Source organism: Salmo salar, chromosome ssa16 (genome assembly GCF_905237065.1).
Source record: "Salmo salar chromosome ssa16, Ssal_v3.1, whole genome shotgun sequence".
In the NCBI taxonomy this organism is placed as follows: Eukaryota; Metazoa; Chordata; class Actinopteri; order Salmoniformes; family Salmonidae; genus Salmo; species Salmo salar.
In genome coordinates, this window is record NC_059457.1 from 10,536,188 (window position 1) to 10,563,745 (window position 27,558).

At 41.2% G+C, this 27,558-nt stretch overlaps 1 protein-coding gene across 2 annotated transcripts in view; it reads right to left on the reverse strand.

Moving 5' to 3' along the window:
- Window positions 1-318: 318 nt before the first annotated feature.
- LOC106573249 (mitochondrial inner membrane protease subunit 2) overlaps window positions 319-27,558 on the reverse strand; it is a 175,657-nt gene continuing 148,417 nt past the window's right edge. Inside the window, exon 6 of one of the 2 annotated variants that reach the window (XM_014148148.2) lies at window positions 319-558. In XM_014148148.2, the coding sequence (XP_014003623.1) occupies window positions 544-558 (15 nt within the window). In that variant the 3' untranslated portion in view covers window positions 319-543. Of the gene's footprint in view, window positions 559-25,015; window positions 26,973-27,558 lie in introns of those variants that run through there. The other variant, XM_014148147.2, reaches the window with a different exon arrangement.

The window sequence follows — 27,558 nt, forward strand, 5'->3', positions numbered from 1 at the left end:
ACTGCCTTGGGTTGATGAAAACAGCTGGACATAATAACGTCACACTGGGAGAAAAAAAATTATTGCAAAAACCTAGTGTCGAATAAAAATGAAGTGGTTGAATTGTTTCCATTATCCATTTAGGCAAATTGCGCATTAATAAATTGGCGACAGACTGTATGCCCTCCCCTCTATATGTTTCATGTCTCAGGTGGCCCGCAAAAGCCAGCATGGAGAGAATGCAAGAAATTACTAATATATTTGCCATATTCTAATAATTCTCTGAAACGCGGAGCAGAGCAGGTGAACCCAAATGCAAACTCAGATGAGGAGACAAGGACATGTAACCAATGTATTTATTGAAAAGTGGGAAAGGAGATGGGGTGCAGTCCAGGGGAATCTCGGCTGGGTATTAGGGAATCCGGACTGAGGCTGAGGCTGGGGGCAAGGAGATTAGGAACCGGGTAAGCAGGTCTGGAGCGGAATCCAATGAAGCAGTAGTGCGGGGATCCAGGGCAGGGAAGCAGGACTGAGGAGACGAGGGACTGGAGACAGGTACCAGTGTCAGAGCAGACGGGACTGTAGCGGAGAGAAAAAGCAGTGTGAAGCTAGGGAAATCAGGCACAACAGGATAACAAAATCTATGCAGGAACAAACAGCTAGAAATGCAGACTGACTGAGTAGAGGCTACGATCTGACAGCGTGGAAGTGGCAGGGCTGAGTATTTGTAGGGTTCTTGATTATGGAACAGGTTGCAGCTGGTGGGAATCCGCTCTGCTTCCAGCACGCCTGTCTCCACTCACACAATCACATACACACAGAGAGGGAGAGAGCACTGGGGGGGTGGTGGCAGGTATAGGGAGGTTCAGGATGAGAAGTAGAGGGCGTGGCAGGAGCAGATGTAACGTTTTCATGTTCCAATGTTTCGCCACAGCCCGTGCACGTGGTGAACATTGCACTCCTGTAGATCTGAAATAATTGGATGGTGAAACATCCAGCCAACCAGTAAAACAATTCAGGCATTCTTGAAAGTCAAGACCATCCTTGTCCTGCAAATAAACATCATTTTTATAGTTGAAAAAATTGATTTAACAAGCAGTGGGCATTTGGAATTATATGTGGAGTTGAGCCACAGAATTTCTAAAGAATCTTTGGGGACGCTTTATACTGTAGTTTGTTTACGTGATGACATCACACGCCCTGTGTACCTTCAAAATGATTCAACAATCATAATTTATTTGAAAAACACAGCTTCTATCATCATTTGTTGTAATAAATAAAGTTTGACAAAGAAAAATCTCCATTCGAACAGATAAACATTTTGTTGATCTTTAGAACATTTCTCTATAGCTGCCATTTACATACACATGTCACAATGCTTTTTTTTTTGCGACATTCATTTTGTTGAATAAACCTGGGTCAGGACAGAATGACATTATTTTTGGGGGCAAATTTCTCATTAATGGCACTTTAACAGCTCTTTAACAGTGTTGAACAGTAAGGGCCTTCTATGCCTTCAGAGAAGGCCTAAGGATTTATAAAATGATTTATTATATTTTAAATAAACATTTTCATTTCTATTTAATCTTTTCTATAATTTAAATGATATTCTGATTTAATCTCTTCAGTTGTGTTGGAAAGTGAATGGTTAACACTAGCTAGGTTTCCATCCAATTGGCGACAGATTTTCATGCGAATATTCTAAAATCTGCATAAAAACATTTTCCCACCAGAGATGTTGTTACCATCAAAGTGACTTGTTGCGGACAAAAGGCTGTGCGTGATGATGTTGTGCACATAAAAATAACTTTTGCAGTTAAATCCCCATGTACCGAATAAAAAATGTAAGTTAATTGGGATTCCATCGCATTTTCAACTCTACTGATGATTTTGCCAAATATACACTACCGGTCAAAAGTTTTAGAACACCAAGGGTTTTCTTTATTTTTACTATTTTCTACATTGTAGAATAATATTGAAGACATCAAAACTATGAAATAACACAATCATGAATCATGTAGTAACCAAAAAAGTGTTAAACAAATCAAAATATATTTTATATTTGAGATTCTTCAAATAGCCAACCTTTGCCGGGATGATAGCTTTGCACAATCTTGACATTCTCCTTGAATGAGTAGGGGTTCTAAAACTTTTGACCAGTAGTGTATATTTTTTGCAATATATAGCAAATGTGCCCACTCTGGTCTTGGCATGGGTGCTCTAGCCAACAGCTCGCAGATATACAGTGCGGGTAGGCTAGCCTACATGATGAGATTATTATGTTCAAAAGAGCAGCCAAGGATCAATCATCATATCACCAGAATAAGACCCTTGATATTTATTGGAAAGGAGCATCAAGCTCATCACCGTGCACTTTCACCCTACTGAAGTTCATCATAACTTATTTAATCTGTAGGCTACAGTGGTGTGTATTCATGAATGCCAAGTGAACCCAGGCTTCCCAAAAAATCTGACCAAGAAAAAAAAGAATGGGTATTTCACCTCTGTGTTTCATAACTCTACTTCAATTCGTAAGTGGCTGAATGTATCTCACCTGAGAAATCATCAGAGTAAGCAAAACAGCATCCCTCTATCTTAGTACATGTAGCCCATCTATCTGATGCTGTCTGGTCAAAAAGAGTATGACATTGTTGCCACCTGTATTATTGAATTCAATAGCAAGGAAAGCAAGCGACCATTTGGCCTCCCTTTATATTTTTGTTGTTGTTGAAAAGAATAACCAATCAGCATTGAACTAACCTGAATGAGCTCAACTGTGAATGGTCCTGGCGCACCCAAAAAAAAGTGTCAATGTAAGAAAGTTTGGAATTGGCTTCACACAAATCCCATCACATCAAAAGCAAAACGCAATTGACAGAAAAATGTGAATTGTTGTATAGTTGTCCTCCAGTGGCTAGCTAGCTAAAATTGTCCCTTTCCTAAATGAATCATTGATGGAGATAAGGATTTGGACTTGTGTACCGGCCAATGATTATAACGGCGATTCTGATCCAACCATAAAATCATACATTGTGCCGCTGGCCTAAGAGGATGGACGTTCAATATGTAGCTAGATGTAGTAGGCTAACTTTAACCTCTTACATCTAGATGTTCCGCTAGCGGAACACCGCTCCAATATCCAATGATAGGGCGTGGCGCAAATGACATATTCCTCAAAAATCCCAAAACTTAAATTTTTCAAACATATGACTATTTTACACCATTTTAAAGACAAGACTCTCCTTTATCTAACCACATTGTCCGATTTAAAAAAGGCTTTACAACGAAAGCAAAACATTAGATTATGTCAGGAGAGTACCCAGCCAGAAATAATCACACACACATTTTTCAAGCTAGCATATAATGTCACAAAAACCAAAACCACAGCTAAATGCAGCACTAACCTTTGATGATCTTCATCAGATGACACTCCTAGGACATTATGTTATACAATACATGCATGTTTTGTTCAATCAAGTTCATATTTATATCAAAAACCAGCTTTTTACATTAGCATGTGACGTTCAGAACTAGCATACCCACCGAAACTTCCGGTGAATTTACTAAATTACTCACGATAAACGTTCACAAAAAACACAACAATTATTTTAGGAATTATAGATACAGAACTCCTTTATGCAATCGCTATGTCCGATTTTAAAATAGCTTTTCGGTGAAAGCACATTTTGCAATATTCTGAGTAGATAGCCCGGCCATCATGGCTAGCTATTTTGACACCCACCAAGTTTGGCATTCACCAAACTCAGATTTACTATAAGAAAAATTTGATTACCTTTGCTGTTCTTCGTCAGAATGCACTCCCAGGACTTCTACTTCAACAACAAATGTTGGTTTGGTTCCAAATAATCCATAGTTATATCCAAATAGCTGCGTTTGTTCTTGCGTTCAAGACACTATCCGAAGGGTGACGCGCCGGCGCGTATCGTGACAAAATATTTCTAAATATTCCATTACCGTACTTCGAAGCATGTCAAACGCTGTTTAAAACCAATTTTTATGCGTTTTTTTCTCATAAAATAGCGATAATATTCCGACCGGGCGACGTTGTTTTCGTTCAAAGACTGAAAATGTAAAATGGACTCTTCACGTGCACGCGCACACCCGTTTCATTGTTCTCCGATCGACCACTATCCAAATGCGCTACTGTTTTTCAGCCAGGGACTGCAGAGTCATCATTCAACATTCTGGCGCCTTCTGAGAGCCTATGGGAGTCTTAGAAAATGTCACGTTACAGCAGAGATCCTCTGTTTTTGATAAAGAGGGTATAGAAGGCCAAGAAATGGTCAGAGAGGGCACTTTCTGTTTAGAATCTTCTCAGGTTTTGGCCTGCCATATGAGTTCTGTTATACTCACAGACACCATTCAAACAGTTTTAGAAACTTTAGGGTGTTTTCTATCCAAATCAAACAATTATATGCATATTCTAGTTTCTGGGCAGGAGTAATAACCAGATTAAATCGGGTACGTTTTTTATCCGGCCGTGAAAATACTGCCCCCTATCCTAAACAGGTTAACTCGCTAGCTGGCTCATCAATGCCTATTAGAAAGTGTGTGCCCTCAGGCCTGGAAGGAAGCAAAAGTAATTCTGCTACGCAAGAATAGTAAAGCCCTCTATACTGGCTCAAATAGCCGACCAATCAGCCTGTTACAAACCGTTACAAAACTTTTGTAAAAATTCAAGCTATTTTACTGTAAACAAATTGACAACAAACTTTCAGCACCCTTATAGGGAAGGACATTCAACAAGCAAGGCACTTACCCAAATGACTGATGATTGGCTGAGAGAAATTGATGATAAAAAGATTGTGGGGGCTGTTTTGTTAGACTTCAGTGCGGCTTTTGACATTATTGATCACAGTCTGCTGCTGGAAAAACGTATGTGTTATGGCTTTACACCCCCTGCTATATTGTGGATAAGAGTTACCTGTAACAGAACACAGAGGGTGTTGTTTAATGGAAGCCTCTCCAACATAATCCAAGTAGAATCAAGAATTCCCCAGGGCAGCTGTCTAGACCCCTTACTTTTCTCAATCTTTACTAATGACAATTTTTTTTATTTATTTCATCTTTATTTAACCAGGTAGGCTAGTTGAGAACAAGTTCTCATTTACAACTGCGACCTGGCCAAGATAAAGCAAAGCAGTGCAACACAAACAACAACACAGAGTTACACATGGAATAAACAAACATACAGTCAATAACACAATAGGAAAAAAGTATATATACAGTGTGTGCAAATGAGGTAAGATAATGGAGGTAAGGCAATAAATCGGCCATAGTGGCGAAATAATTACAATTTAGCAATTAAACACTGGAGTGATAGATGTGCAGAAGATGAATGTGCAAGTAGAGATACTGGGGTGCAAAGGAGCAAAAAACATAAATAACAGTATGGGGATGAGGTAGTTGGATGGGCTATTTACAGATGGGCTATGTACAGGTGCAATGATCTGTAAGCTGCTCTGAGAGCTGATACTTAAAATTAGTGAGGGAGATATGAGTCTCCAGCTTCAGTAATAAAGTGATTACCTCATTGGGAGGTAAGAAACTAGAGTGATGGTGAAGGCAAACTTTGATGAGAAGGCCTCTCTTCCCATTGTTGCGAGGAGTGCAGGGGGGAGCTCAGGCTTGTCCTTTCTATCTGTGCCAACTATGGTGATCTTCCTCTTCAGGAGCTGCTGGCTGAGTTCAATCAGTAGCACACATCATCTCAATTCCTCATTGTGTGTGTGTGTGTGTGTGTGTGTGTGTGTGTGTGTGTGTGTGTGTGTGTGTGTGTGTGTGTGTGTGTGTGTGTGTGTGTTTGTATCTTTATAGTTTTTGTGGTGTGTAAATGATTTTATAACTGCCCGGTCAAAAATGACCCTAAGACAATCTTTGTACCCTGGTGGTGTTCAGCTTTCATGAAAATATGAACAAAGGCGATGTTTCAATTTTTCTAATGTTGGGGAAAGTAGGAAAAGTAATCAAATTTCAAAAAATATAATTTAGGGGGTTTTCTCTGCTGTTAAACATAGTGGCGGGTCATTTTTGACCCTTAAAACAACACAAGGGTTAAACTACTAGCACACAGCTCGGACACCCATGCATACCCCACAAGACATACCACCTAAGGTCTCTTCCCAATCCCCAAGTCAAGAACAGACCATGGAAGGCGCACAGCACTACATAGAGCCATGGCTACATGGAACTCTATATTCACATCAGGTAACTGGTGCAAGCGGTAGAATCAGATGTAAAAAACAGATAAAAATACACCTTATGGAACAGCGGGGACTGTGAAGAGACACACAGGCACAGACACACACACACATGATAAGACACGCACTTTACATACACGTACACATGGATTTTGTATTGTAGATATGTGGTAGTAGAGTAGTGTGGCCTGAGGGAATACAATGTGTTGTGAAAAGTGTTATGAAATGTAATGTCATGTAATATTTTAAATTGTATATAACAGCCTTAATGTTGCTGGACCCCAGGAAGAGTTGCTGCTGCCTTGGAATCAGCTAATGGGGATCCTTAATAAATACAAATACAAAGGTAAGTTACGCTAGTTAGCAAGCCTTTTAGTTAGGTAGCTTATTCTAGGACAACAAAACCTTAAAGTGTGTAGGCTACTGGATGACAGAGTCATAGACCGTTTTGGCAACAGGAAAGAGAGGAGGAAGGTAATTGCCATTCCTCTACAACGAAGGGTGAGTCAACATGTTTTTTTCTACACAGAGAGAGAGAGAGAGAGAGAGAGAGAGAGAGAGAGAGAGAAATCAGTCATATGGAAAGCAGCATGATATTTAGCTTACGTTGATTGGACTAAATCGTTTTTGGTATCTTTAAGATCTCACTATTAGACTAAGCATAGGTGATTGGATGATGTTCAAATGTTGACATGGTGCTGGAAAGACATTAGTGGGGACAGCTCCACTGTAACTCTCCGTGGTTCTAAATCAAGCTGTTCGGTTGTCTGAAATGTTGTGAAATATTAACTTGCTTGACCATGCTGTAGATCATGTAACTGTTTGTTACATGTAATATGCTTTATGGACTTCACCGGACAGATGGTTTTGTGATGAAACAAACGTGTGGTTGAATTTATTCTGCACACAGTGTGACTGTTGTCTTCTTACTTTCTCTGCCTTATATATCACGGTGGTATATGAACTAACGGGTTATAGAGCTGCAAACAACGCAATTATCACAACACATGGGGTGTAATCTGTCTTTTTCCCCTGGCTTGGCTTCCCCATTGATTTTACCCACACACTGCTATTGGTAGCCAATAAACTGCATCTTTTCCCAAGTCATAGTGGAAGGACCAGAAAACATATCATCAGTGTGACTCCAAGTTTACTCGATATGATGCTTATTATATAAATATTTGTGCAGAAAAGCGTTTCCACTGCCATTTCTCGCATAATTCATGATACAGACAGAAAAAGATCCCACCTTGTCTAACGTATTTTGTACTGTCGACATTTGGAAAGTTTGCTGACAAATTTGCTGTTTCCATCAGGCCTGTCGTGAAATGTTTTATCAAGATGAACTTTCAACAAGAAGTTAAGTTTAAAATGATCACAATTTGGTGAGTGGCACTGTGTTTTGCAGCTTGCTTGTCTGCTTGAAAATAATGTGTGTGAAACGTTGTTGCATTTAAACTTTAGATCGCCAGTTACTGTGTGTGCTGAATGTGATGAAATATGTTTGCAATGGGAAGTAATAGTTGAACCTTTCGATTTGGAAATGATTAATGGTTGTATTTGTTATGAATGGGGGCCTACTGGCTTATTATAAATGGGTTGCTTTTTTGCAGTTAAAAGCAAGATTTTTTCCCCCCCAACAGGCTAAGTCTATAGTCACGGTTCGCCACTGGTGCCAAACACTAGGCAGGTTGACCCAGGTTTAATGGAAACGGCAGATATAGAAATGTTAAAAAGATCGACAGGAATGAATGTTGATGGAATCTGTGTTTTTTGAATAAATTATGATTGCCTAATAATTTTGAAGGTACGCTGGGCATGTGATGTCACCACATAAAGCGCCACTCCACAATTAATTATAAATGCCTATGTCTTGCAAAATCTTTTTTTTTTTACTATAAAAATAATGTTTATTTGCATGACAAGGATTGTCCTGACTTTCATAATTGCCTGAATTGCTTCACCTTGCTTTTCTGGTTGGCTGGCAAGTTTCACCATCTAATTATTTCAGATCTACAGGAGTGCAAGTTTCACCAAGGCACGGACGGTGGCGATACATTGGCAGATGAGAATGATTAGAATATTGCGAATATTAGTCAATTATTGCATTCTAGCCATGCTGGCTTTCGCAGGCTACCTGAGACATGAAACAAAAGGCTAGGTGGGAGGGCATTAACCATTGAACTAAATGGATAATGGAAAAACTTCAACCACCACATTTTTATTCAACACTGTTTAATTGTTTTTTTTGGGGTGTGACGTTATTATGTCCAGCTGTTTTCGACACGTTCGTTAAATGGAAACGGATCCTAGCAGGCACTTGTTGCATCTATTTTCTATGCGAACTTTCTAAACGTCGGCAAAAAAAAAAATCATAGCTAATGTCATACAATGAAGTAAGATGTGCAGACAATAAGAGGTCATGAGAAAAGATACATTTTATTTCACCTGGGTAAGAAATAAATGCCAATAATACCCTTAATTAAGGGGGGAAAAAACAGGTTGAATGTGCTTTGTCTCTAATTTGCTCCATTATGCCCTTCTCCAAAAATATCGCCAAAATATCAACATGTCTCCTGTCCTACGAGAGAACGGAACATGCTGGACCATGTTAACACAACATCCGGGACTCATACAGAGCCATCCCCTGCCCCCATTTTGGCCAATCAGATCATGGCTCGCTGTTATTACCCCCTGACTACAAACAACCAACAAAGAGAATAGTGAAGCTGGACAGAGGGATTCAATGCTCCAAGACTGTTTTGAGAATACACATTTGAATATGATTCATGATTCATCGACAAACATTGAGGAATACACATCAATCATGAGTTTCATGAAGAAAAAAAATGGTTGTACCGACGAAAAAAATCCAGACCCCAACCAAAAACCCTGTATGAACGGACAAATCTGTCACTAGGTGAGCAGGTGCGAGCTCCGGAAAACCCATAAGGATGCAAAAAGGCAATATAAACTCAAACTGGAATCACAATATGACAACTCAGACACACGACACATGTCGTCACCCCACATGCTTCAAGACAACCACCATCATTCCAGAACACAAAGGTGATTATTACCCTTAAATGACACTCACAACCGTCATCATGAAGTGCTTCGAGAGGCTGGTCATGGTCCACATCAAGGCCAGCATGCCAGACACACTGGACCTTCCAATTTGCCTACCGTTCCAACAGATCCACAGAAGATGCCATCTCCATTGCTACCCACATGGCGCTATCACACCTGGACAAGAGGAACACCTATGTGAGAATGCTGTTCATTGACTATAGTTCAGCATTGAACACCATTGTTCCCTCCAAGCTGGTCACCAAGCTCAGGGCCCTGGGTCTCAAAACCACTCTCTGCAACTGGATCCTGGACTTCCTGACGGGCAGGCCACAAGCTGTGAGGATTGGACTCTCAACACGGGGGCTATCCAGGGATGCGTCTTCAGCCTGCTGCTGTACTCCCTGTTCACCCATGACTGCGTGGCGAAGCACGGCACCAACTCCATCACGTTTGCTCAAATCAAATCAAATTTTATTGATCACATACACATGGTTAGCAGATGTTATTGCGAGTGTAGCGAAATGCTTGTGCTTCTAGTTCCGACAGTGCAGCTATATCTAACAAGTAATCTAACAATTCCACAACAACTATCTAATACGCACAAATCTAAGTAAAGGAATGGAATAAGAATATATACATATAAATATATGGATGAGCAATGACTGTCACGTCCTGACCAGCAGAGGGAGTATTGTATTAGTATTTTGGTCAGGACGTGGCAGAAGGGTTTGTGTTGTATGGTTTTTCTAGTATGTCTGTTTCTTTGTTGGTCTGTGTGGCTCCCGATCAGGAACAGCTGGTTATCGTTGTTCCTGATTGGGAGTCATATATTAGGAGTGTGTTTTTCACCTGGGGTTTGTGGGTTGTTGATTTTGCACTGCTAGTATTCGTTATAGCCTGCAAAACTGTTCCTGTCGGTCGTTGTTTCTTGTTTTTTCTTGGTGTTCACATTTAATAAATAATAATAATGATGAGCACGCAACCTGCTGCGTATTGGTCCACTTTTTCCGACAGCGATTTCTCTCTATCTTCAGACGAAGAGGAGCGTTATAATGACAGAGCGGCATAGGCAAGATGTAATAGATGGTATAAAATACAGTATATACATATGAGATGAGTAATGCAAGATTTGTAACCATTATTAAAGTGGTATTATTAAAGTGACTAGTGATCCATTTATTAAAGTGGCCAATGATTTCAAGTCTGTATGTAGGCAGCAGCCTCTCTGTGTTAGTGATGGCTGTTTAATAGTCTGATGGCCTTGAAATAGAAGCTGTTTTTCAGTCTCTCGGTCCCAGCTTTGATGTACCTGTACTGACCTCGCCTTCTGGATGGTAGCGGGGTGAACAGGCAGTGGCTCGGGTGGTTGTTGTCCTTGATGACCTATTTGTCCTTCCTGTGACATCGAGGGCTGTAGGTGTCCTTGAGGGAAGGTAGTTTTCCCCTGGTGATGCGTTGTGCAGACCCCCCCCCTTCATGCCCCCCCCGGGTCCTCTCCAAATTTTACCGCAGCACCATTGACGGCGTCCTGGCCAGCTGCATCACCACCTGGTATGGAAACTGCTCCTTTCAAGACCGCAAGGCCCATCAGCAGGTTGCGAAGATGGCCCAGTACATCACTGGAGCCGTGCTCCCCACCATACAGGACATCTGCTCCAAGCGGTTCTTGAGGAAGGCCTGCAACATCATCAAGGACTCCGCTCAGTACCGGAACATCGGTCCTGGACCACCAGGCTCAAAGACAGTTTTTACCCACAAGCCATCAGACTACTAAACTCTTACACTGGGACTGAACGCCTGCACAACAACAGCACTAACTCCCTGCACCTTAACACACAGGCACTCACTCACACACACAAACAGACTTCCACTCATGCACACTCCATGACTGCTTCTGCTAGACTCCTATTTATATTACTGTATTATTATTATTGCGCAAATCCTCGGCACGTGTAAATATCTTACTTCAATTCGTTTGATTGCCTTTTTGTAAAGAAAAAGTGCTAAATGTTGTATCCTATTTTTATTAATTGAGCTTGTATTTTTTAGCACTTTATTGTTCACTTAATTACTTTCTAATTGTTGTTGCATTGTCGAGAGGCAAACCTGCAAGTAAGCATTTCGTTGCACTGTGTAACAAATATCAAAACGAACTCGGAACCAACTAAATTAATTTGGGGACAGGTCAAAAAGCATTAAGCATTTATGGCAATTTAGCTAGCTAACTTGCTGTTGCTAGCTAATTTGTCCTGGGATATAAACGTCGGGTTGCTATTTTACCTGAAATACACAATTAATCCACAGATAAAAGGGTAAACGTTTGTTTCTGGTAATCCCTCCACCTTCAGGCTTCTTCTTCTTCTTTGGACTTTATATGGCAGTTGACAACCAACTTTAAGGTGCATTTACAGTACCACTACCAACTGGATTGGAGTGTGGACCTCAGCTCATCTTTCAATCACCCACGTGGGTATATGCTCCTAAAAACCAATGAGGACATGGCATGTGGCTATACGCTCCAAAAAAACAATGAGGAGATGGGAGAGGCGGGACTTGCAGCGCATCAAGTATCCCAAATAGAACCACGTTGTATTTTAGCGCCTGGCTACGCAGACGCTTGTTGACGCGTGCGAACTGTGTGGGTGCGATGATTGAATAACATGTATGTGTACATTTATTTTTGCGACGCGAGCGGTGTGGTCAGCATGTAATCCACGTATATCGTGTGTACAGTATATGACTAATAAACAAACTTGAACATGTCCAATTGCATTGACCGACTTTAGCTACAGGATAAGCGGTTGGCGACACCTTAATTGGGGAGAAAGGGCTCGTGGTAATGGCTGGAGCGCAATAGGTGGAATAGTATCAAATACATTAAACTCATGGGTTCCATGTGTTTGATACCATTCCATTTACTCTGTTCCAGACATTATTATGAGCCGTCCTCCCGTCAGCAGCCTCCGCTGCATTGTTATATCTAATGAAAGCTCACAACCTTCTCACAGAAGGCACAACAGCATTATTGCCGGTCATATTAAAGAAATGGTTGTCACTTTAATTGTATTGTAGGGAAGGTTAAGCAATAATTATAAATGACAAAGTAACTATGATGTATCCTAGGAAGACCTGTTCCATAAAGGATTTATTCCAACTGCTAGCACAACAAGAGGCCCAAAATATGCTTCCTCTGCGACACAAGAAGTTGAATAAGGCTTATTGCCACAGTGATTAGGTAACACTGTTTTACCTCAGTTGTATGTGGATCCAATACAGCAGGGGTCTTCAACCTTTTCTTGCCCAGGAACCTCCTCCCATCATACATTAACAAAAATAATACAAAATCTCCTATTTTGTCTTATCAGGTGAATGATAATAGCAAGGATAAGAAATCAACATTTATAGATTTATCGTTTTTCATTATTTTGACTTCCCCAAAATATAATTGGAAGAGGAAGTGTAAACTCTAACATAGCCTATTAGCTAGAAAGGTAACTCCAACATTTTTTTTCTAAGAGCAGCTGTTTAAACAAAGGTTAGCCATGTGTTGGCAAAAATATATAGCCAAGTCAAGAAAGCTTACCAGCAGCCAGCAGCACATGTAGCAATGTTAGCCTATTCACTGATGCTTTATCAAAGCCTATGTCAGATACTCCAGTAAGTGTAATATGCTCAATAATATGAGTTAAGAAATAGAAAGAAGACATTCTCCTCTTTTTTACAGTATGTATGTAATCCAAAATGTGTTAATTATATTGTTGGTAGGGATATTCATAAAAACATTTAAACAAACACGAACATGCTGTAGAACCCTTCATGAGACCTGGAGAATTTTGAAACCCCACAGCATTTTCTAGATTTGGCCATTTCATCCTCAAATATCAGTTTGTCAACTTGTGGATTCATGCTTTAATGGGATAATAAAACTGTGTTTTAATCTCATTCTAAATACATACTTCATTATCTTTCATTATTGGATCAACTTAAGATGACAAATGCATATTAAAGGATACTTTCTTGATAAAGTATAAAGGTTGTGGCTTATGGAGGAGATACAGATCCACTGAAGCTTAATTCAAAATGGCTGGTAATACTGCAATTTGAATATTATCGTTACAGTTTTAAATTGCAATAAGAGCATAACATTTTTTTTTCTCATTTAGACGAGGACTTCGCCTGCAGATAATGAACTTACATTTTTGTCCAAGGCTGCAGTAATCGTAGCATCATGCAACTCTAAATATGCAAAAAACAGTCGTTATCAGTTGTTATCTCACGGAATCAATATTATTGTCATTGTCAGAGAATAATTTATCCATCACCGATGAGAAAAGCGTTGGACATGGGCTCTCTTGTGCTAAAAAGGATTGATAACAAGTATCAGAACGGAATATATAGGGGCTTGGATTTTGCCAGAAGCTTTGCTTAGAAACAAAGGGCTGACTTAACCTTTCAAATACATTTTAGTCATTGAGCAGACTCTCTTATTCAGAGTGACTTACATGAGCAATTAGGGTTAAGTGCCTTGCTCAAGGGCACAGACAGATTTTGAGGGGATTCGAACCGGCGCCCTTTTCGGTTACTGACCCAACACTTAATGGCTATAGGCTACCTGCCACCAATACAGCGAGTTAGTTATTATGCTGTATACATATTTGGTTGTCACATTCTGGCACAGGAACTTTTCAGACTTATATATGACTCCTGGAGCAACTATCTTTCTTTTGACCCAGCTCCGGTATGAACTCTGACTCAACTCTCACAGCCTCACTAGCATCAGCCATGGCCGAGGGCGAAGTCTTGGTGTCACATGCAACTCTAGATTTTCAAAATGGAGGACATCTTTTACCAGGCCTAAAGGACCCTGCCTCTGAGTATGGAGTCAGCAGTAAAGGCAAGAACTGGAGGTGAAGGGGACATAGATAGACCAATACAGCCGCCGGACAGTTCATGATGTATGTGAATAAAATGGACCTAGAGATGCTGACATCGAATACTATTGCACTTATGATTGTTATCGGCTAATGATATAGGTTTTAAAGGTCTGATTATTCGTTCAGATTTTTTAAAAGACTTGAATGTTCGTTAACATTCTACTGACCAATCTCTATGACCATCGAATACATTCTTTTATTTTTTAAAACACCCGTTTTTAAAATTTTAACTTTTGCTTTTAGACTGACTTCTACCCTGATCTCCTGCTTGGTGAAGTGTTGATGAGGATCAGAAATAGCAGGTTAATTGCTGCTGAATGCTCACACTGACTAACCATATACAATTATCCCAGAATAGACTAGTGAGAGGAATTCTCTGGGTTATTATATCAGCGTGAGCCCAGGGCACATTTATTCCATGCTTTTAAACACACATCTGCCGCCCTCTTCTGCTCCGCCCGGCGTCGCGTAGCACTGTAAACAACACAGTATTAATGTCTCACATTAAACACTCCTACTCATCATTAGGGGTTAGGCCACTTGTTAGGTATCAAACATGATATAAAAGGATTTTGGTTGCTTCTGCTGCTTTGACCTTCTGCAGCCTTTATGAAGGAGTACCGCGGGCGCAAACCATCACGGCAAGGTTCATTTAAAGTCAAAAGAGACAATCGCTCTGCTCCTAGCCTCCTTTATTTCAATTTTGTTATTTAACTGGCAAGTCAGTTAAGAACTAATTATTTACAATGACGGCCTACCTCGGACAAACCCTAACCCGGACGACGCTGGGCCAAATTGTGCGCCACCCTATGAGACTCCCAATCACGGCCGGTTGTGATACAGCCTGGAATCGAACCAGGGTCTGTAGTGACGCCTCTAGCACTGAGATGCAGTTCCTTAGACCGCTGCGCCACTTGGGAGCCCTCATGAGTGAGGGAAGGTTCCTTCAGCAGCCACTCACTGTTTAATATCTATTACTGGGCCAGATTATACGCCTTTTGATCACTCAAACGCCTTCGGAGTATGGGGGTAGGGAGGAGAAGGGGTGGAGGGGGTGTGGGTAAAACATTCTGAGGCAAGGTAAGAGCCCCAAAGTGCTGTAGTGACCCTGGACCGTGCTCCGATTGATCATAATTGCATTTCAAACTGGTTAAGACCGTAACAAAGAGACCACCAATCAAACGGCCAAATGAGGCATGGCACGTCGCAGACTGCCTCAATAATTCATTACAGAGTAGGGAAAACCGACAGAGGGCAATACCAGGGCAAAAAACTATTGCAATATGATGAACACATGACATTGAAATGGAGGATTTTTATTCCCTTCTGCTCTATGTAACCTTCAGGGTCTAGCAATGACTCATCTCTCTTATTGTTCGCAAGGTATTCTTACTTTAAGATTGGCAGTAGCACCTTGGTGTAAGGTAATACTATTGTAGGTACAATATTGTACTGTAATGTCACTCTCGGTGGACTAAGGAACAGTGAAAATAGACAACATGAGGAATAACATACTAATAAGCGGGGGGAACTGGGGAGCAGTAACGTCATACTGACATATGGCTGACTGATGCACCTATTAGCTTGGGATATACCATTGTCAGAATTCTTAAATCACTTCATGCATAACATTTCCCTTCATATAATTGAATGTATTTCCCAGCAAGACAACACATCCTGAACAAGCCATAAATTGTGGATAAGACTAAGTCTGAAGGAGGCCGCTCTCTCTCTCTCCATCCACTGACAGCAGAAGGATGGGCCTCTCTCTGTGCAGTGTTTGCTAAGATGTTCTTCTAAAGAGAACTCCATTGCTTGGAGTCTGAGTCAGTTGGTTGCGTGCCTAAATAAGGGCATATCTCAACAAGAGGACCAGAGTATCTTAGCAGCTGCAGCGTGCATGGTTTGTTGGCAAGGTAACGGAATATACTGCTCAAAAAAATAAAGGGAACACTTAAACAACACAATGTAACTCCAAGTCAATCACACTTCTGTGAAATCAAACTGTCCACTTAGGAAGCAGCACTGATTGACAATACATTTCACATGCTGTTGTGCAAATGGAATAGACAACAGGTGGAAATTATAGGCAATTAGCAAGACACCCCCAATAAAGGAGTGGTTCTGCAGGTGGTAACCACAGACCACTTCTCAGTTCCTATGCTTCCTGGCTGATGTTTTGGTCACTTCTGAATGCTGGCGGTGCTCTCACTCTTGTGGTAGCATGAGACGGAGTCTACAACCCACACAAGTGGCTCAGGTAGTGCAGCTCATCCAGGATGGCACATCAATGCGAGCTGTGGCAGAAAGGTTTGCTGTGTCTGTCAGCGTAGTGTCCAGAGCATGGAGGCGCTACCAGGAGACAGGCCAGTACATCAGGAGACGTGGAGGAGGCCGTAGGAGGGCAACAACCCAGCAGCAGGACCGCTACCTCCGCCTTTGTGCAAGGAGGAGCAGGAGGAGCACTGCCAGAGCCCTGCAAAATGACCTCCAGCAGGCCACAAATGTGCATGTGTCTGCTCAAACAGTCAGAAACAGACTCCATGAGGGTGGTATGAGGGCCCGACGTCCACAGGTGGGGGTTGTGCTTACAGCCCAACACCGTGCAGGACGTTTGGCATTTGCCAGAGAACACCAAGATTGGCAAATTCGCCACTGGCGCCCTGTGCTCTTCACAGATGAAAGCAGGTTCACACTGAGCATGTGACAGACGTGACAGAGTCTGGAGACGCCGTGGAGAACGTTCTGCTGCCTGCAACATCCTCCAGAATGACCGGTTTGGCGGTGGGTCAGTCATGGTGTGGGGTGGCATTTCTTTGGGGTGCCGCACAGCCCTCCATGTGCTCGCCAGAGGTAGCCTGACTGCCATTAGGTACCGAGATGAGATCCTCAGACCCCTTGTGAGACCATATGCTGGTGCAGTTGGCCCTGGGTTCCTCCTAATGCAAGACAATGCTAGACCTCATGTGGCTGGAGTGTGTCAGCAGTTCCTGCAAGAGGAATGCATTGATGCTATGGACTGGCCCGCCCGTTCCCCAGACCTGAATCCAAATGAGCACATCTGGGACATCATGTCTCGCTCCATCCACCAACACCACGTTGCACCACAGACTGTCCAGGAGTTGGCGGATGCTTTAGTCCAGGTCTGGGAGGAGATCCCTCAGGAGACCATCTGCCACCTCGTCAGGAGCATGCCCAGGCGTTGTAGGGAGGTCATACAGGCACGTGGAGGCCACACACACTACTGAGCCTCATTTTGACTTGTTTTAAGGACATTACATCAAAGTTGGATCAGCCTGTAGTGTGGTTTTCCACTTTCATTTTGAGTGTGACTCCAAATCCAGGCCTCCATGGGTTTATAAATTGGATTTCCATTGATTATTTTTGTGTGATTTTGTTGTCAGCACATTCAACTATGTAAAGAAAAAAGTATTTAATAAGATTATTTAATTCATTCAGATCTAGGATGTGTTATTTTAGTGTTCCCTTTATTTTTTTGAGCAGTGTATAAATGTATTAAGAGGTCAGCCTTTTCAGCGTTTTGTAAACTTGGTAGATGCAAGTAAACATTCAACATTTCAGAGATGCTTTAAGTCCTCGGAGTGTAGTTACAAGCAACATCTTGGATATTCATTCTTAGCTAATGCAATGAAATATGGTAGACAATCTCAAATGTGTTAATTATAAACAAGCATTGGGACAATTTGTTGTGCCATTGGTGTGCACACAAATCCTTGTGTTTGCATGCGTTTACAGAAAATGAAGGTCTTCGGACTGGAAATCTTACAGTATTACATTTCAGACTATTCAAATAGGATTCTCTGATTAATTATGCATATTTTATCATCACAGCATTGTGTGTGTGTTGACTCAGTGGGCGGGCAGAAGACACCTGCACTGATTCTCTCTCATTGCCAGACTGACACAGCTGTTCCCATCCCACAGTCAACAACCACACTGCTCAATTTGCTACATTTACCAGAAGAAGAGTTTCTGGCTCCAAAATGCATCAATAAAATCTCAGTAGTAGTGAACTTCCTCATTCTTTGTTGCAGTCTATTGAAGTGAAATTGCGAGTTCGAACAAATGTGTCATGTGGAGGACTCAACATGGATCGGCAGTTTCTACAGGGGATTGGAGTAGTGTTTCCTACTAAAGAAAGCACGCTCGTGATGAGTTCTCGCATAAGAAAACATAGCCTACTCGCATGAAGCAAATGAAGATCTGCTGGCAGTACACGATCGTCATCATGTCAGCATAACAGCATTGTCACGTAAAATGTTAAAAAGGTACATTCAGCAAAACTACATCATCATAGATACACAACACATCATAGATACACAAAATGACAAAATTAAAATCTGTCAAAACACAATTTGCTGATATTGTTTTCTGTAAGTAGGATGCCTCTCTGAGTATGACGACGTCATCTTGCTGAGTGTGCCGTTTAAGATTTACTGGTATGTTGGAAATGAACCCTTTACACTTGTGGGAATTGGCCTACATGGATAGGGCTAAATTTAAATGTTTGAAAAGCATATGCATAACCATGGTAGTGGTAGCAATTGAAAGGGAACTGTTTGGAGATTATGGGAAAATTATTATACCATAAGGTGAGGACGCAGTTCACCTGACACGAGACTGTAGCCAAACATTACACTGTTGATTTTATTAGCATTTTAGAATTACTGTACTTTTCGCTGCATTTGTTCATAACAACATCTGAAAATACTCTGGATACATTCAGTAACATGATAAGAATATTCCTGGAACGTGTGGGGTAGGTGACACATAAGGCAAACAATTGACAAGGGTTTAAGTGAGTGCATTGAGGTGCGTGCCGTTTCTTCACAATAGACAAGCTTAGGCACATTCTGTTCAGAACAACCCAGGGTCTGAAGCCATGTCATCTTGTAACTGTACATCAAACATAGTTATCATAAAATTGACACTGTATAGGACCTGAGTTTTATGATATGGAAATGTGAAGCACATCACATGATTGATTCCACAGAATACACTTAAACGCCATGCGGATTTCAACTTCATCTGGAATTGCACTTAGAATGTATTGACATGCAGTGCTAATCTAATAAAAAAAAGATGTTATGAAAAAGGGGTTATGAAAAGCCATCCTCTGGGACGTCCCCAGGACAAACCGGTAACTAGACAAAACCTCCAGGGGACAATGACACAACATGCCAAGAACGTCTTAAACAGTCTCAGGGATGTCCCTGGGACAAACCGGGAACTAGACGAGACACCCAGGGAACCATGGCACAACGTCACAAGAACATTCTAAAAGTGTCTTCAGGGAAGTCCCCGGAACAAACCGGAAACTAGAAAAAAAGATCCGCAGAGAACATTACCTTGGGAACATCACACGACATCCTAAGAACTAGTAAAATGAAAGTCCTGAGAGCATCCTAAAAATGTTTAGACAGGGAACTACCCTGAAAACAATAATGAGTCGTTAGGATGTCCCCGGGACGTCACGAAATGGTGGCCTGAAGTTGTTGTGTCATGGTCATGGTCCCCTGGGGGTTTTGTCTAGTTTCCGGTTTGTTTTGGGAACGTCCCCCAAGGACGTTTTTAGTAGTTTCTTGGGATGTTGTGTCAGGGTCCCCTGAATGTTCTTCGGACATTGTCATGATCCCATGGAAGTTTTTCTCCAGTTCTTGGTTAATCACCTGATGTTTGCAAAAATAATCATACATTTTACCCAGGGCGTTCACAACCTAGTTACATTACACATCACCCCTTGTTACTTTTGCCAAGTCCATCAAGGCCCTGATTGGCGAACCACTGATCCAGTCACAGCTCTTTGTCTTTTGGATATGCTAGGGCCACCAACACCCCCACACAAACAAGCAGTGCTTTTCAACTTACATATTTGACACACTGACATTTAGTGCCTCAAAGTATTCACACCCCTTGACTTTTTCCACATTTTGTTGTGTTACAGCCTGAATTTTAAATGGATTACAGTTAGATATTTTGTAATTGGCCTACACACATACCCATAATGTGAAATTGTAATTATGTTTTTCGAAAATGTTACAAATTAATTAAAAATCCAAAGCTGAAATGTCTTGAGTGAATAAGTATTCAACCCCTTTGTTATGGCAAGCCTAAATAAAAAATCTGCTCAACAAGTCACATAATAAGTTGTATGGACTCACTCTGTGCAATAATAGTGTTTAACATGATTTTTGAATGACTACCTCACCTCTGTAACCCACACATGCAATTACAGTGCATTCAGAAAGTATTCAGACCCCTTGAATTTTTCCACATTTTGTTACAATACAGCCTTATTCTAAAATGGATGAAATAAAAAATGTTCCTCACCAATCTACAGACCATACCCCATAATGACAAAGAGAAAACAGGTTTTTAGAAATTCTAGCAAATTTGTTGCAAATAAAAAAAACGTATTTAAATAAGTATTCAGACCCTTTTCTATGAAACTCGAAATTGAGCTCAGGTGCATCCCGTTTCCATTGATCATCCTTGAGATGTTTCTACAACTTGATTGGAGTCTGCCTGTGGTAAGTCTATTGTCATTGGTTACACTAATTGCACTGTTTGTCTACATAACCTGGTTCAAGTATTCATGACATTACCCTGAGGAAGGCAGAGTGATGCCGAAATATTGGTAAATACCCATTAAATTGTTGGGAGATTATACATGGAGTGTGTGACTTTCTTTATTTTGATAGTTTATTTGCCGTTAGTCAGCACCTCCACACAAACTATTCTCTGGGTGTGTGCCAGCTCATATTTTTTTGTTGTTGTTGTTTTTAAGTTCAATTGATTTGTCATGATTTGGAAAGGCACACACCTGTCTATATAAGGTCCCACAGTTGACAGTGCATGTCAAAGCAAAAACAGCGTGAGGTCGAAGGAATTGTCCGTAGAGCTCCGAGCAGGATTGTGTCGAGGCACAGATCTGGGGAAGGGTACCAACACATTTCTGCAGCATTGAAAGTCCCCAAGAACCCAGTTCCATCATTCTTAAATGGAAGAAGTTTGGAACCATCAACACTCTTCCTAGAGCTGGCCGCCCAGCCAAACTAAGCAATCGGGGGAGAAAGGCCTTGGTCAGGGAGGTGACCAAGAACCCGATGGTCACTCAGAGAGCTCCAGAGTTCCTCTGTGGAGTTGGGAGAACCTTCCAGAAGGACAAACATCTCTACAGCACTCCACCAATCAGGCCTTTATGGTAGAGTGGCCAGATGGAAACCACTCCTCAGTAAAAGGCACAACAGCCCACTTGGAGTTTGCCAAAAGGCACCTAAAGACTCTCAGACCATGAGAAACAAGATGCTCTGGTCTGACAAAACCAAGATTGAACTCTTTTGCCTGAATGCCAAGTGTCACATCTGGAGGATACCTGGCACCATCCCTACGGTGAAGCGTGTTGGTGGCAGCATCATGCTGTGGGATGTTTTTCAGTGGTAGGGACTAGGAGACTAGAAAGGATTGAGAGAAAGATGAATGGAGCAAAGAACTATACAGAGAGATCCTAGATCCAGTGCTCAGACTGGGGTGAAGGTTCACCTTCCAACTTGATTAAAGATTTTTACACTATTTTAGTTGAACAGCGTACCACTTACCTTAAAACCCACATACCATTTCATTACCTGACTTATAATGGTTTGGAAAACCTGGGACCATCACGTGACAAAAACCTCCAGGGGACCATGACAACATCCTAAGAATGTTCAGGGGACTATGACACAACGTCCAAAGAACGTGCCAAAAACCTCCCCGGGACAAACCGGTAACTAGACAAAACCTCTAGGGGACCATGACACAACGTCCCAAGAACGTCTTAAAAATGTCTCGGGACAAACCGGGAAATTAAAAAAGGTCTCTTGGGACCATCACGCAATGTCCTAAGGACTAAGAATGTCATAAAAAGGTCCTGACATGGCCCTCAGTGACGGCCTGGTAACTTACAATGAACTACACAAAGATCCCCCAAAGAAAACGTTGCTGAATGTCCACAGGACCTCCTGTTTTCTGGGCAAAACTGAGATTTTGAAGGACCTTATTACAGTAACATGCTACCTAGGGAAACAAGAATTAGCATTTTGTGGTAATGATGCGAGTACAAGCTCATGTAATCGTGGCAACTATGTAGAGTTATTAGATACCTTTGCTGAAAAAGGCAAAAGGTTAGCTAGACACTTGAGACTTCCACTGTGTTTCCAGGTACATCAAACAGAATACAGTATGATTTCATTGAAGCAGTCAGGGATGTGATTCGAAAAGACATTGAAGATGAGATTAATGCAGCCACATTTGTTGCAGTTGATGAGACAACTACTAGACACTACAAACAAAGGCCAGACCTTTATGATTTTGCATTGTGGCTAAAAGTGAAGTCAAGGAGCCGTTTTTGGTATGATGATGTGTGCGATGACAAACAAGCTGCGGCCTTGGTGGATTATGTATTGGGAGTGTTGGGGAAGTACAACAGCGCCATCCTAGGCCCTCATGTCAACTGAGACTTTCAAACTCAAAAGGAATAAAGACTTCAACGCTGTCACCGAGAGGTTCACCCTGATGTACTTCATTTACAAGTAGGCCTCATTTAGATTTTTTGGGTGGGTTAGGCTACTGTTGAATGAAAAAGAGAATAGTGCTGCTGTCCATTCAGCACCATGGAGTTAACCTGTAGGCTATCATATGAGCGAAAGATTTTCATTTGTAGCTTACTTCCTCATTTTCGACCATTGCCTATACTTTAGTGTCTTTAATATGTGCATTTAATTTCCTAAAGCGGTCTAGCTGTATGGTTTGGATTTACGAACAACATCCCAATGATGCATTCGATTTATGAAGCTTGAATTTCGTTTTGATGAGACACAAGTTTTGAACTGCATTTTTCAGTCATTTCGATTGTTGATATAGAAATTTCATTAGAACCTTATTGATTATATATGTGTGTTATAACATTTCAGTTTTATTATGTGTGTGTGTGTTTACGTGTGCATTGAAAGAATTGTAAATCCATTGTGAAAGGCTATGAAGTTCGCGTTGCAAATTATTCTGATGAAATGCGTCCATATTGGTATTTTAGTGCCACCTATCAGTTGTAACTGTGGATGCCTGCTATGGCTGAGCTGAGCTGAGCAGTGTGTCATCTTGTCAGATGATATGAAATATGCCGCTATCGCTTGTGTATCTTGGCTACATTGTTATTTATATATGGTGAAAATATTTGTCAATTTCGGTTAATAGCTTATGTCACTCTGGTTGTTGGAGCTATCTGCTGTATGCTGAACTTGGGCATCGTCAGGGTTAATATCTGAGTAAATCTGGCTTTGATGATAACTTCACCGCACATCACTGATGTAGGCCATGTTTCAAGTAATTATCAAATAAGAAGTCCATATACAGTTTAAAGTCGGAAGTTTACATACACCTCAGCCAAATATATTTAAACTCAGTTTTTCACAATTCCGGTCATTTGTTTTGGCCCATTCCTCCTGACAGAGCTGGTGTAAATGAGTCAGGTTTGTAGGCCTCCTTGCTCACACACACTTTTTCAGTTCTGCCCACACATTTTCTATAGGATTGAGGTCAGGGCTTTGTGATGGCACTCCAATACCTTGACTTTGTGGTCCTTAAGCCATTTTGCCACAACTTTGGAAGTATGATTGGGGTCATTGTCCATTTGGAAGACCCATTTGCGCCAAGCTTTAACTTCCTGGCTGATGTCTTGAGATGTTGCTTCAATATATCCACATAATTTTCCTTTCTCATGAAGCCATCTATTTTGTGAAGCGCACCAGTCTCTCCTACAGCAAAGCACTCCCACAACATGATGCTGCCACCCCCGTGCATCACGGTTGGGATGGTGTTCTTCGGCTTGCAAGCATCCCCCTTTTTCCTCTAAACATAACGATGGTCATTATGGCCAAACAGTTCCATTTTTGTTTCATCAGACCAGAGGACATTTCTCCAAAAAGTACGATCTTTGTCCCCATGTGCAGTTGCAAACCGTAGTCTGGCTTTTGTGGCGGTTTTGGAGCAATGGCTTCTTCCTTGCTGAGCGGCCTTTCAGGTTGTGTCGATATAGGACTCATTTTACTGTGGATATAGATACTTTGTACCTGTTTCCTCCAGCATCTTCACAAGGTCCTTTGCTGTTGTTCTGGGAGTGATTTGCACTTTCGCACCAAAGTACGTACATCTCTAGGAGACAGAACGTGTCTCCTTCCTGAGCGGTATGATGGCTGCGTGGTCCCATGGTGTTTATACTCGCATACTATTGTTTGTACAGATGAACGTGGTACCTTCAGGCATTTGGAAATTGCTCCCAAGGATGAACCAGACTTGTGGAGGTCTACAATAATTTTTCTGGGGTCTTGGCTGATTTCATTTGATTTTCCCATGATGTCAAGCAAAGAGGCACTGAGTCTGAAGGTAGGCCTTGAAATACATCCACAGGTACACCTCCAATTGACTCAAATGAAGTCAATTAGCCAATCAGAAGCTTCTAAAGCCATGACATCATTTTCAGGAATTTTCCAAGCTGTTTAAAGGCACAGTCAACTTAATGTAAACTTCTGACCCACTGGAATTGTAATACAGTGAATTATAAGCGAAATCATTTGCTTGTAAATAATTGTTGGAAAAATTACTAATAACCGACTTGCCAAAACTGTAGTTTGTTAACAAGACATTTGTGGAGTGGTTGAAAAACGAGTTTTAATGACTCCAACCTAAGTGTATGTAAACTTCCGACTTCAACTGTATGTGTTCAATCTATAAATCAGGTAGTTTCAATCAGCCTTTCATGCCACAGGCTCCTTCAAAGCCCAAACAGTTTTAGTTTAATAACATGGTACTCCACAACACAAAAATATATATCTCAGCGTTCAGTTGTTCACATTACATGGTTGCAATTTTTATTTTTATTTTTTATAATTATTATAATTATTTTTTTTTTTTACAATTGGCCACAGACAGTTTCATACTTTTCTTAAATAATTCCCTATTTCTTCTAAAATAAGTTAACATAAAAAAAAAAAATGTTTTGTCAACTTATTAGATTTTCAATATTGCAGAACTATTTTATTTTTGTAAACATAAAATGTACAATTTTAATGTAGAAAACAAAGACAAATGGCATGGACAAAATTATTGGCACTCTGTAGCTAGTACTTGCACAACCTTTGGCCAAGATAACTGTAGACAAACGCTTCTTGTAACCATCAATGAGCTTTCTGTACCTTTCATCTAGCAATATGGCCCACTTTTCAGAAGCAAACTGTTTTAATTATTCAACATTTGATGGGTGCCCTTTACCAACAGCTCGCCATATTGGACCTCGCCGTAGCTTTTGGATGTAATTCAGATCTGTACTTTTCGCTGGCCACTCCAGAACAGTCCAACATCTCTTCTTAACCATTCCTGGGTGCTTTTTGATGTGCGTTTGGAGGTCGTTGTCCTGCTGGAAGATACAACCTTCAACGAGACCCAGTTTTTGGACACTGGGTTGAACATTGGACCACAACAAACCTGATCATCTGCTGATTTCATGTCATTGTGCACGGTCAAGGTCCCCAGTACCAGCAAAGCAACACCACAGCATTATCAAACCTCCCTTATCTTTCATTGTAGGGAGGGTTCTTTTTTCATTGAATGATTCATTTGGAGGCCAGTAAACCGAACGCTGATCTGTATTGCCAAAGAACTCTAATTCTGTTTCATTGGTCCACAGAGCATTCCCCCCCAGGATTTAGCGTTGTTTAGGTGGGTTTTTGAGAAGTTCAATCAGGCTTACTTGTCTCCTTCAGCAGTGGGGTCTTCCTATGTTGACCAACAACTAAAATCAATTATGGAGGAGGTTCAATAATGATGTGGGGTTGCTTTGCTGCCTCTGGTACTGGGTGCCTTGAATGTGTGTAAGACATGAAATCAGCAGATTATCAAGGATGTTTTGGAGTGCAATGTTCAACCCAGTGTCCAGAAACTGTCTTCCACAGTAGGACAACAACCCCAAACATACATAGCAATCACCCTGGAAAGGTTTAAGAAGAAATCTGGACTGTTCTGGAGTGGCCAGTGAAGAGTCCATATCTGAATCACATCCATAACCTATGGCGAGAGGTGAAAACAGTAGAAGTGTGCAGCAAGCTCATGATGGCTACACGAAGCATTTCTTGGCAGTTATCTTGGACAAAGGCTGTGCAACCAAGTACAAGCTCTGGGGTGGCAATAATTGTGTCCATGCCATTGGTCTTTATTTTTTAAGTAAATGTTAAACTTATATTTACAAAAATAAAATAGGTTCTGCAATGTTGAATATCGAAAAACAAGGTGTGGAGACCAAACTTTACTTTATAATTTTTCAACGTATTGTAGAAGAAATAGGCAATTATTTAAGAAACGTGCAAGGGTGCCAATATATTTGGCCGTAACTGTATGGGTATCTGATCCATTGACATATTCAGCTTCTTAACAACAAAGAGATATCATAACTATGCCACATCAAAGGATTATGACATTTTCACATGTACTGTATGACAGAGCGAGCGAGAGAGAGAGAGAGAGAGAGTGTGTGTAGGTAGGTACAGTATGTATACAGCCATGAGCAGGCCTCTCCTCAGTCCTCCTCCTCTGTTGTGTCCCCGTGCCAGTTCAACAAGGGCTTCCGCTCAGGGGGGAGGGACGGCTCGATCCTCTGCCACCGATTGGGCGGCCAGATGATGTGGGAGGCACGACCGTGGACCAACCCCAGGGACACCTGTGGAGAGGAACAGAGGGAGGAGAAGACCCTGGTCAAAGAACTATGCTATCGCTCATTCTAAGTGATCATTAGAATAAAGGGGAAGTTCCATGGCGTTAATAACATGGCTGCAGAAGGCTTGATGGCCGAAACTTGTCCATTGTGAATAGTGCTGGCCATCTTTTTCAAGACAAATATAACATGGAAACTGGGGGCCTCTGATATGACAAAAATCTGTAAGGAAAATGATTCTAATAAAAATAAATGTAAAAAGTGTTTTATTTTTTAAGATGGAATTGTTTTAATTATTACTTTAGCTGTGACGTCACGACATAAGTTAAATAGACTTTAATATGTGGACTGTTAAGCACATTAAAAACAACAAATGTTGGACCAACTGCAAAGGTTTGTTATTGTTTTCCCAGACAATCACGTCTATGTCAATTAAGCGGTTAGCACAAAACACACTGACCAATATCAAACGCTATTAATGATGCCTATCTTTCAAAAGGCCTGTTATTTACAAATGAGAAACACCATTATTCTGTTCTTCTTGAAGGTAAGGCTGAGTTTGGCTCATGCCTCAGGGCTTTCTCAGTGAGTA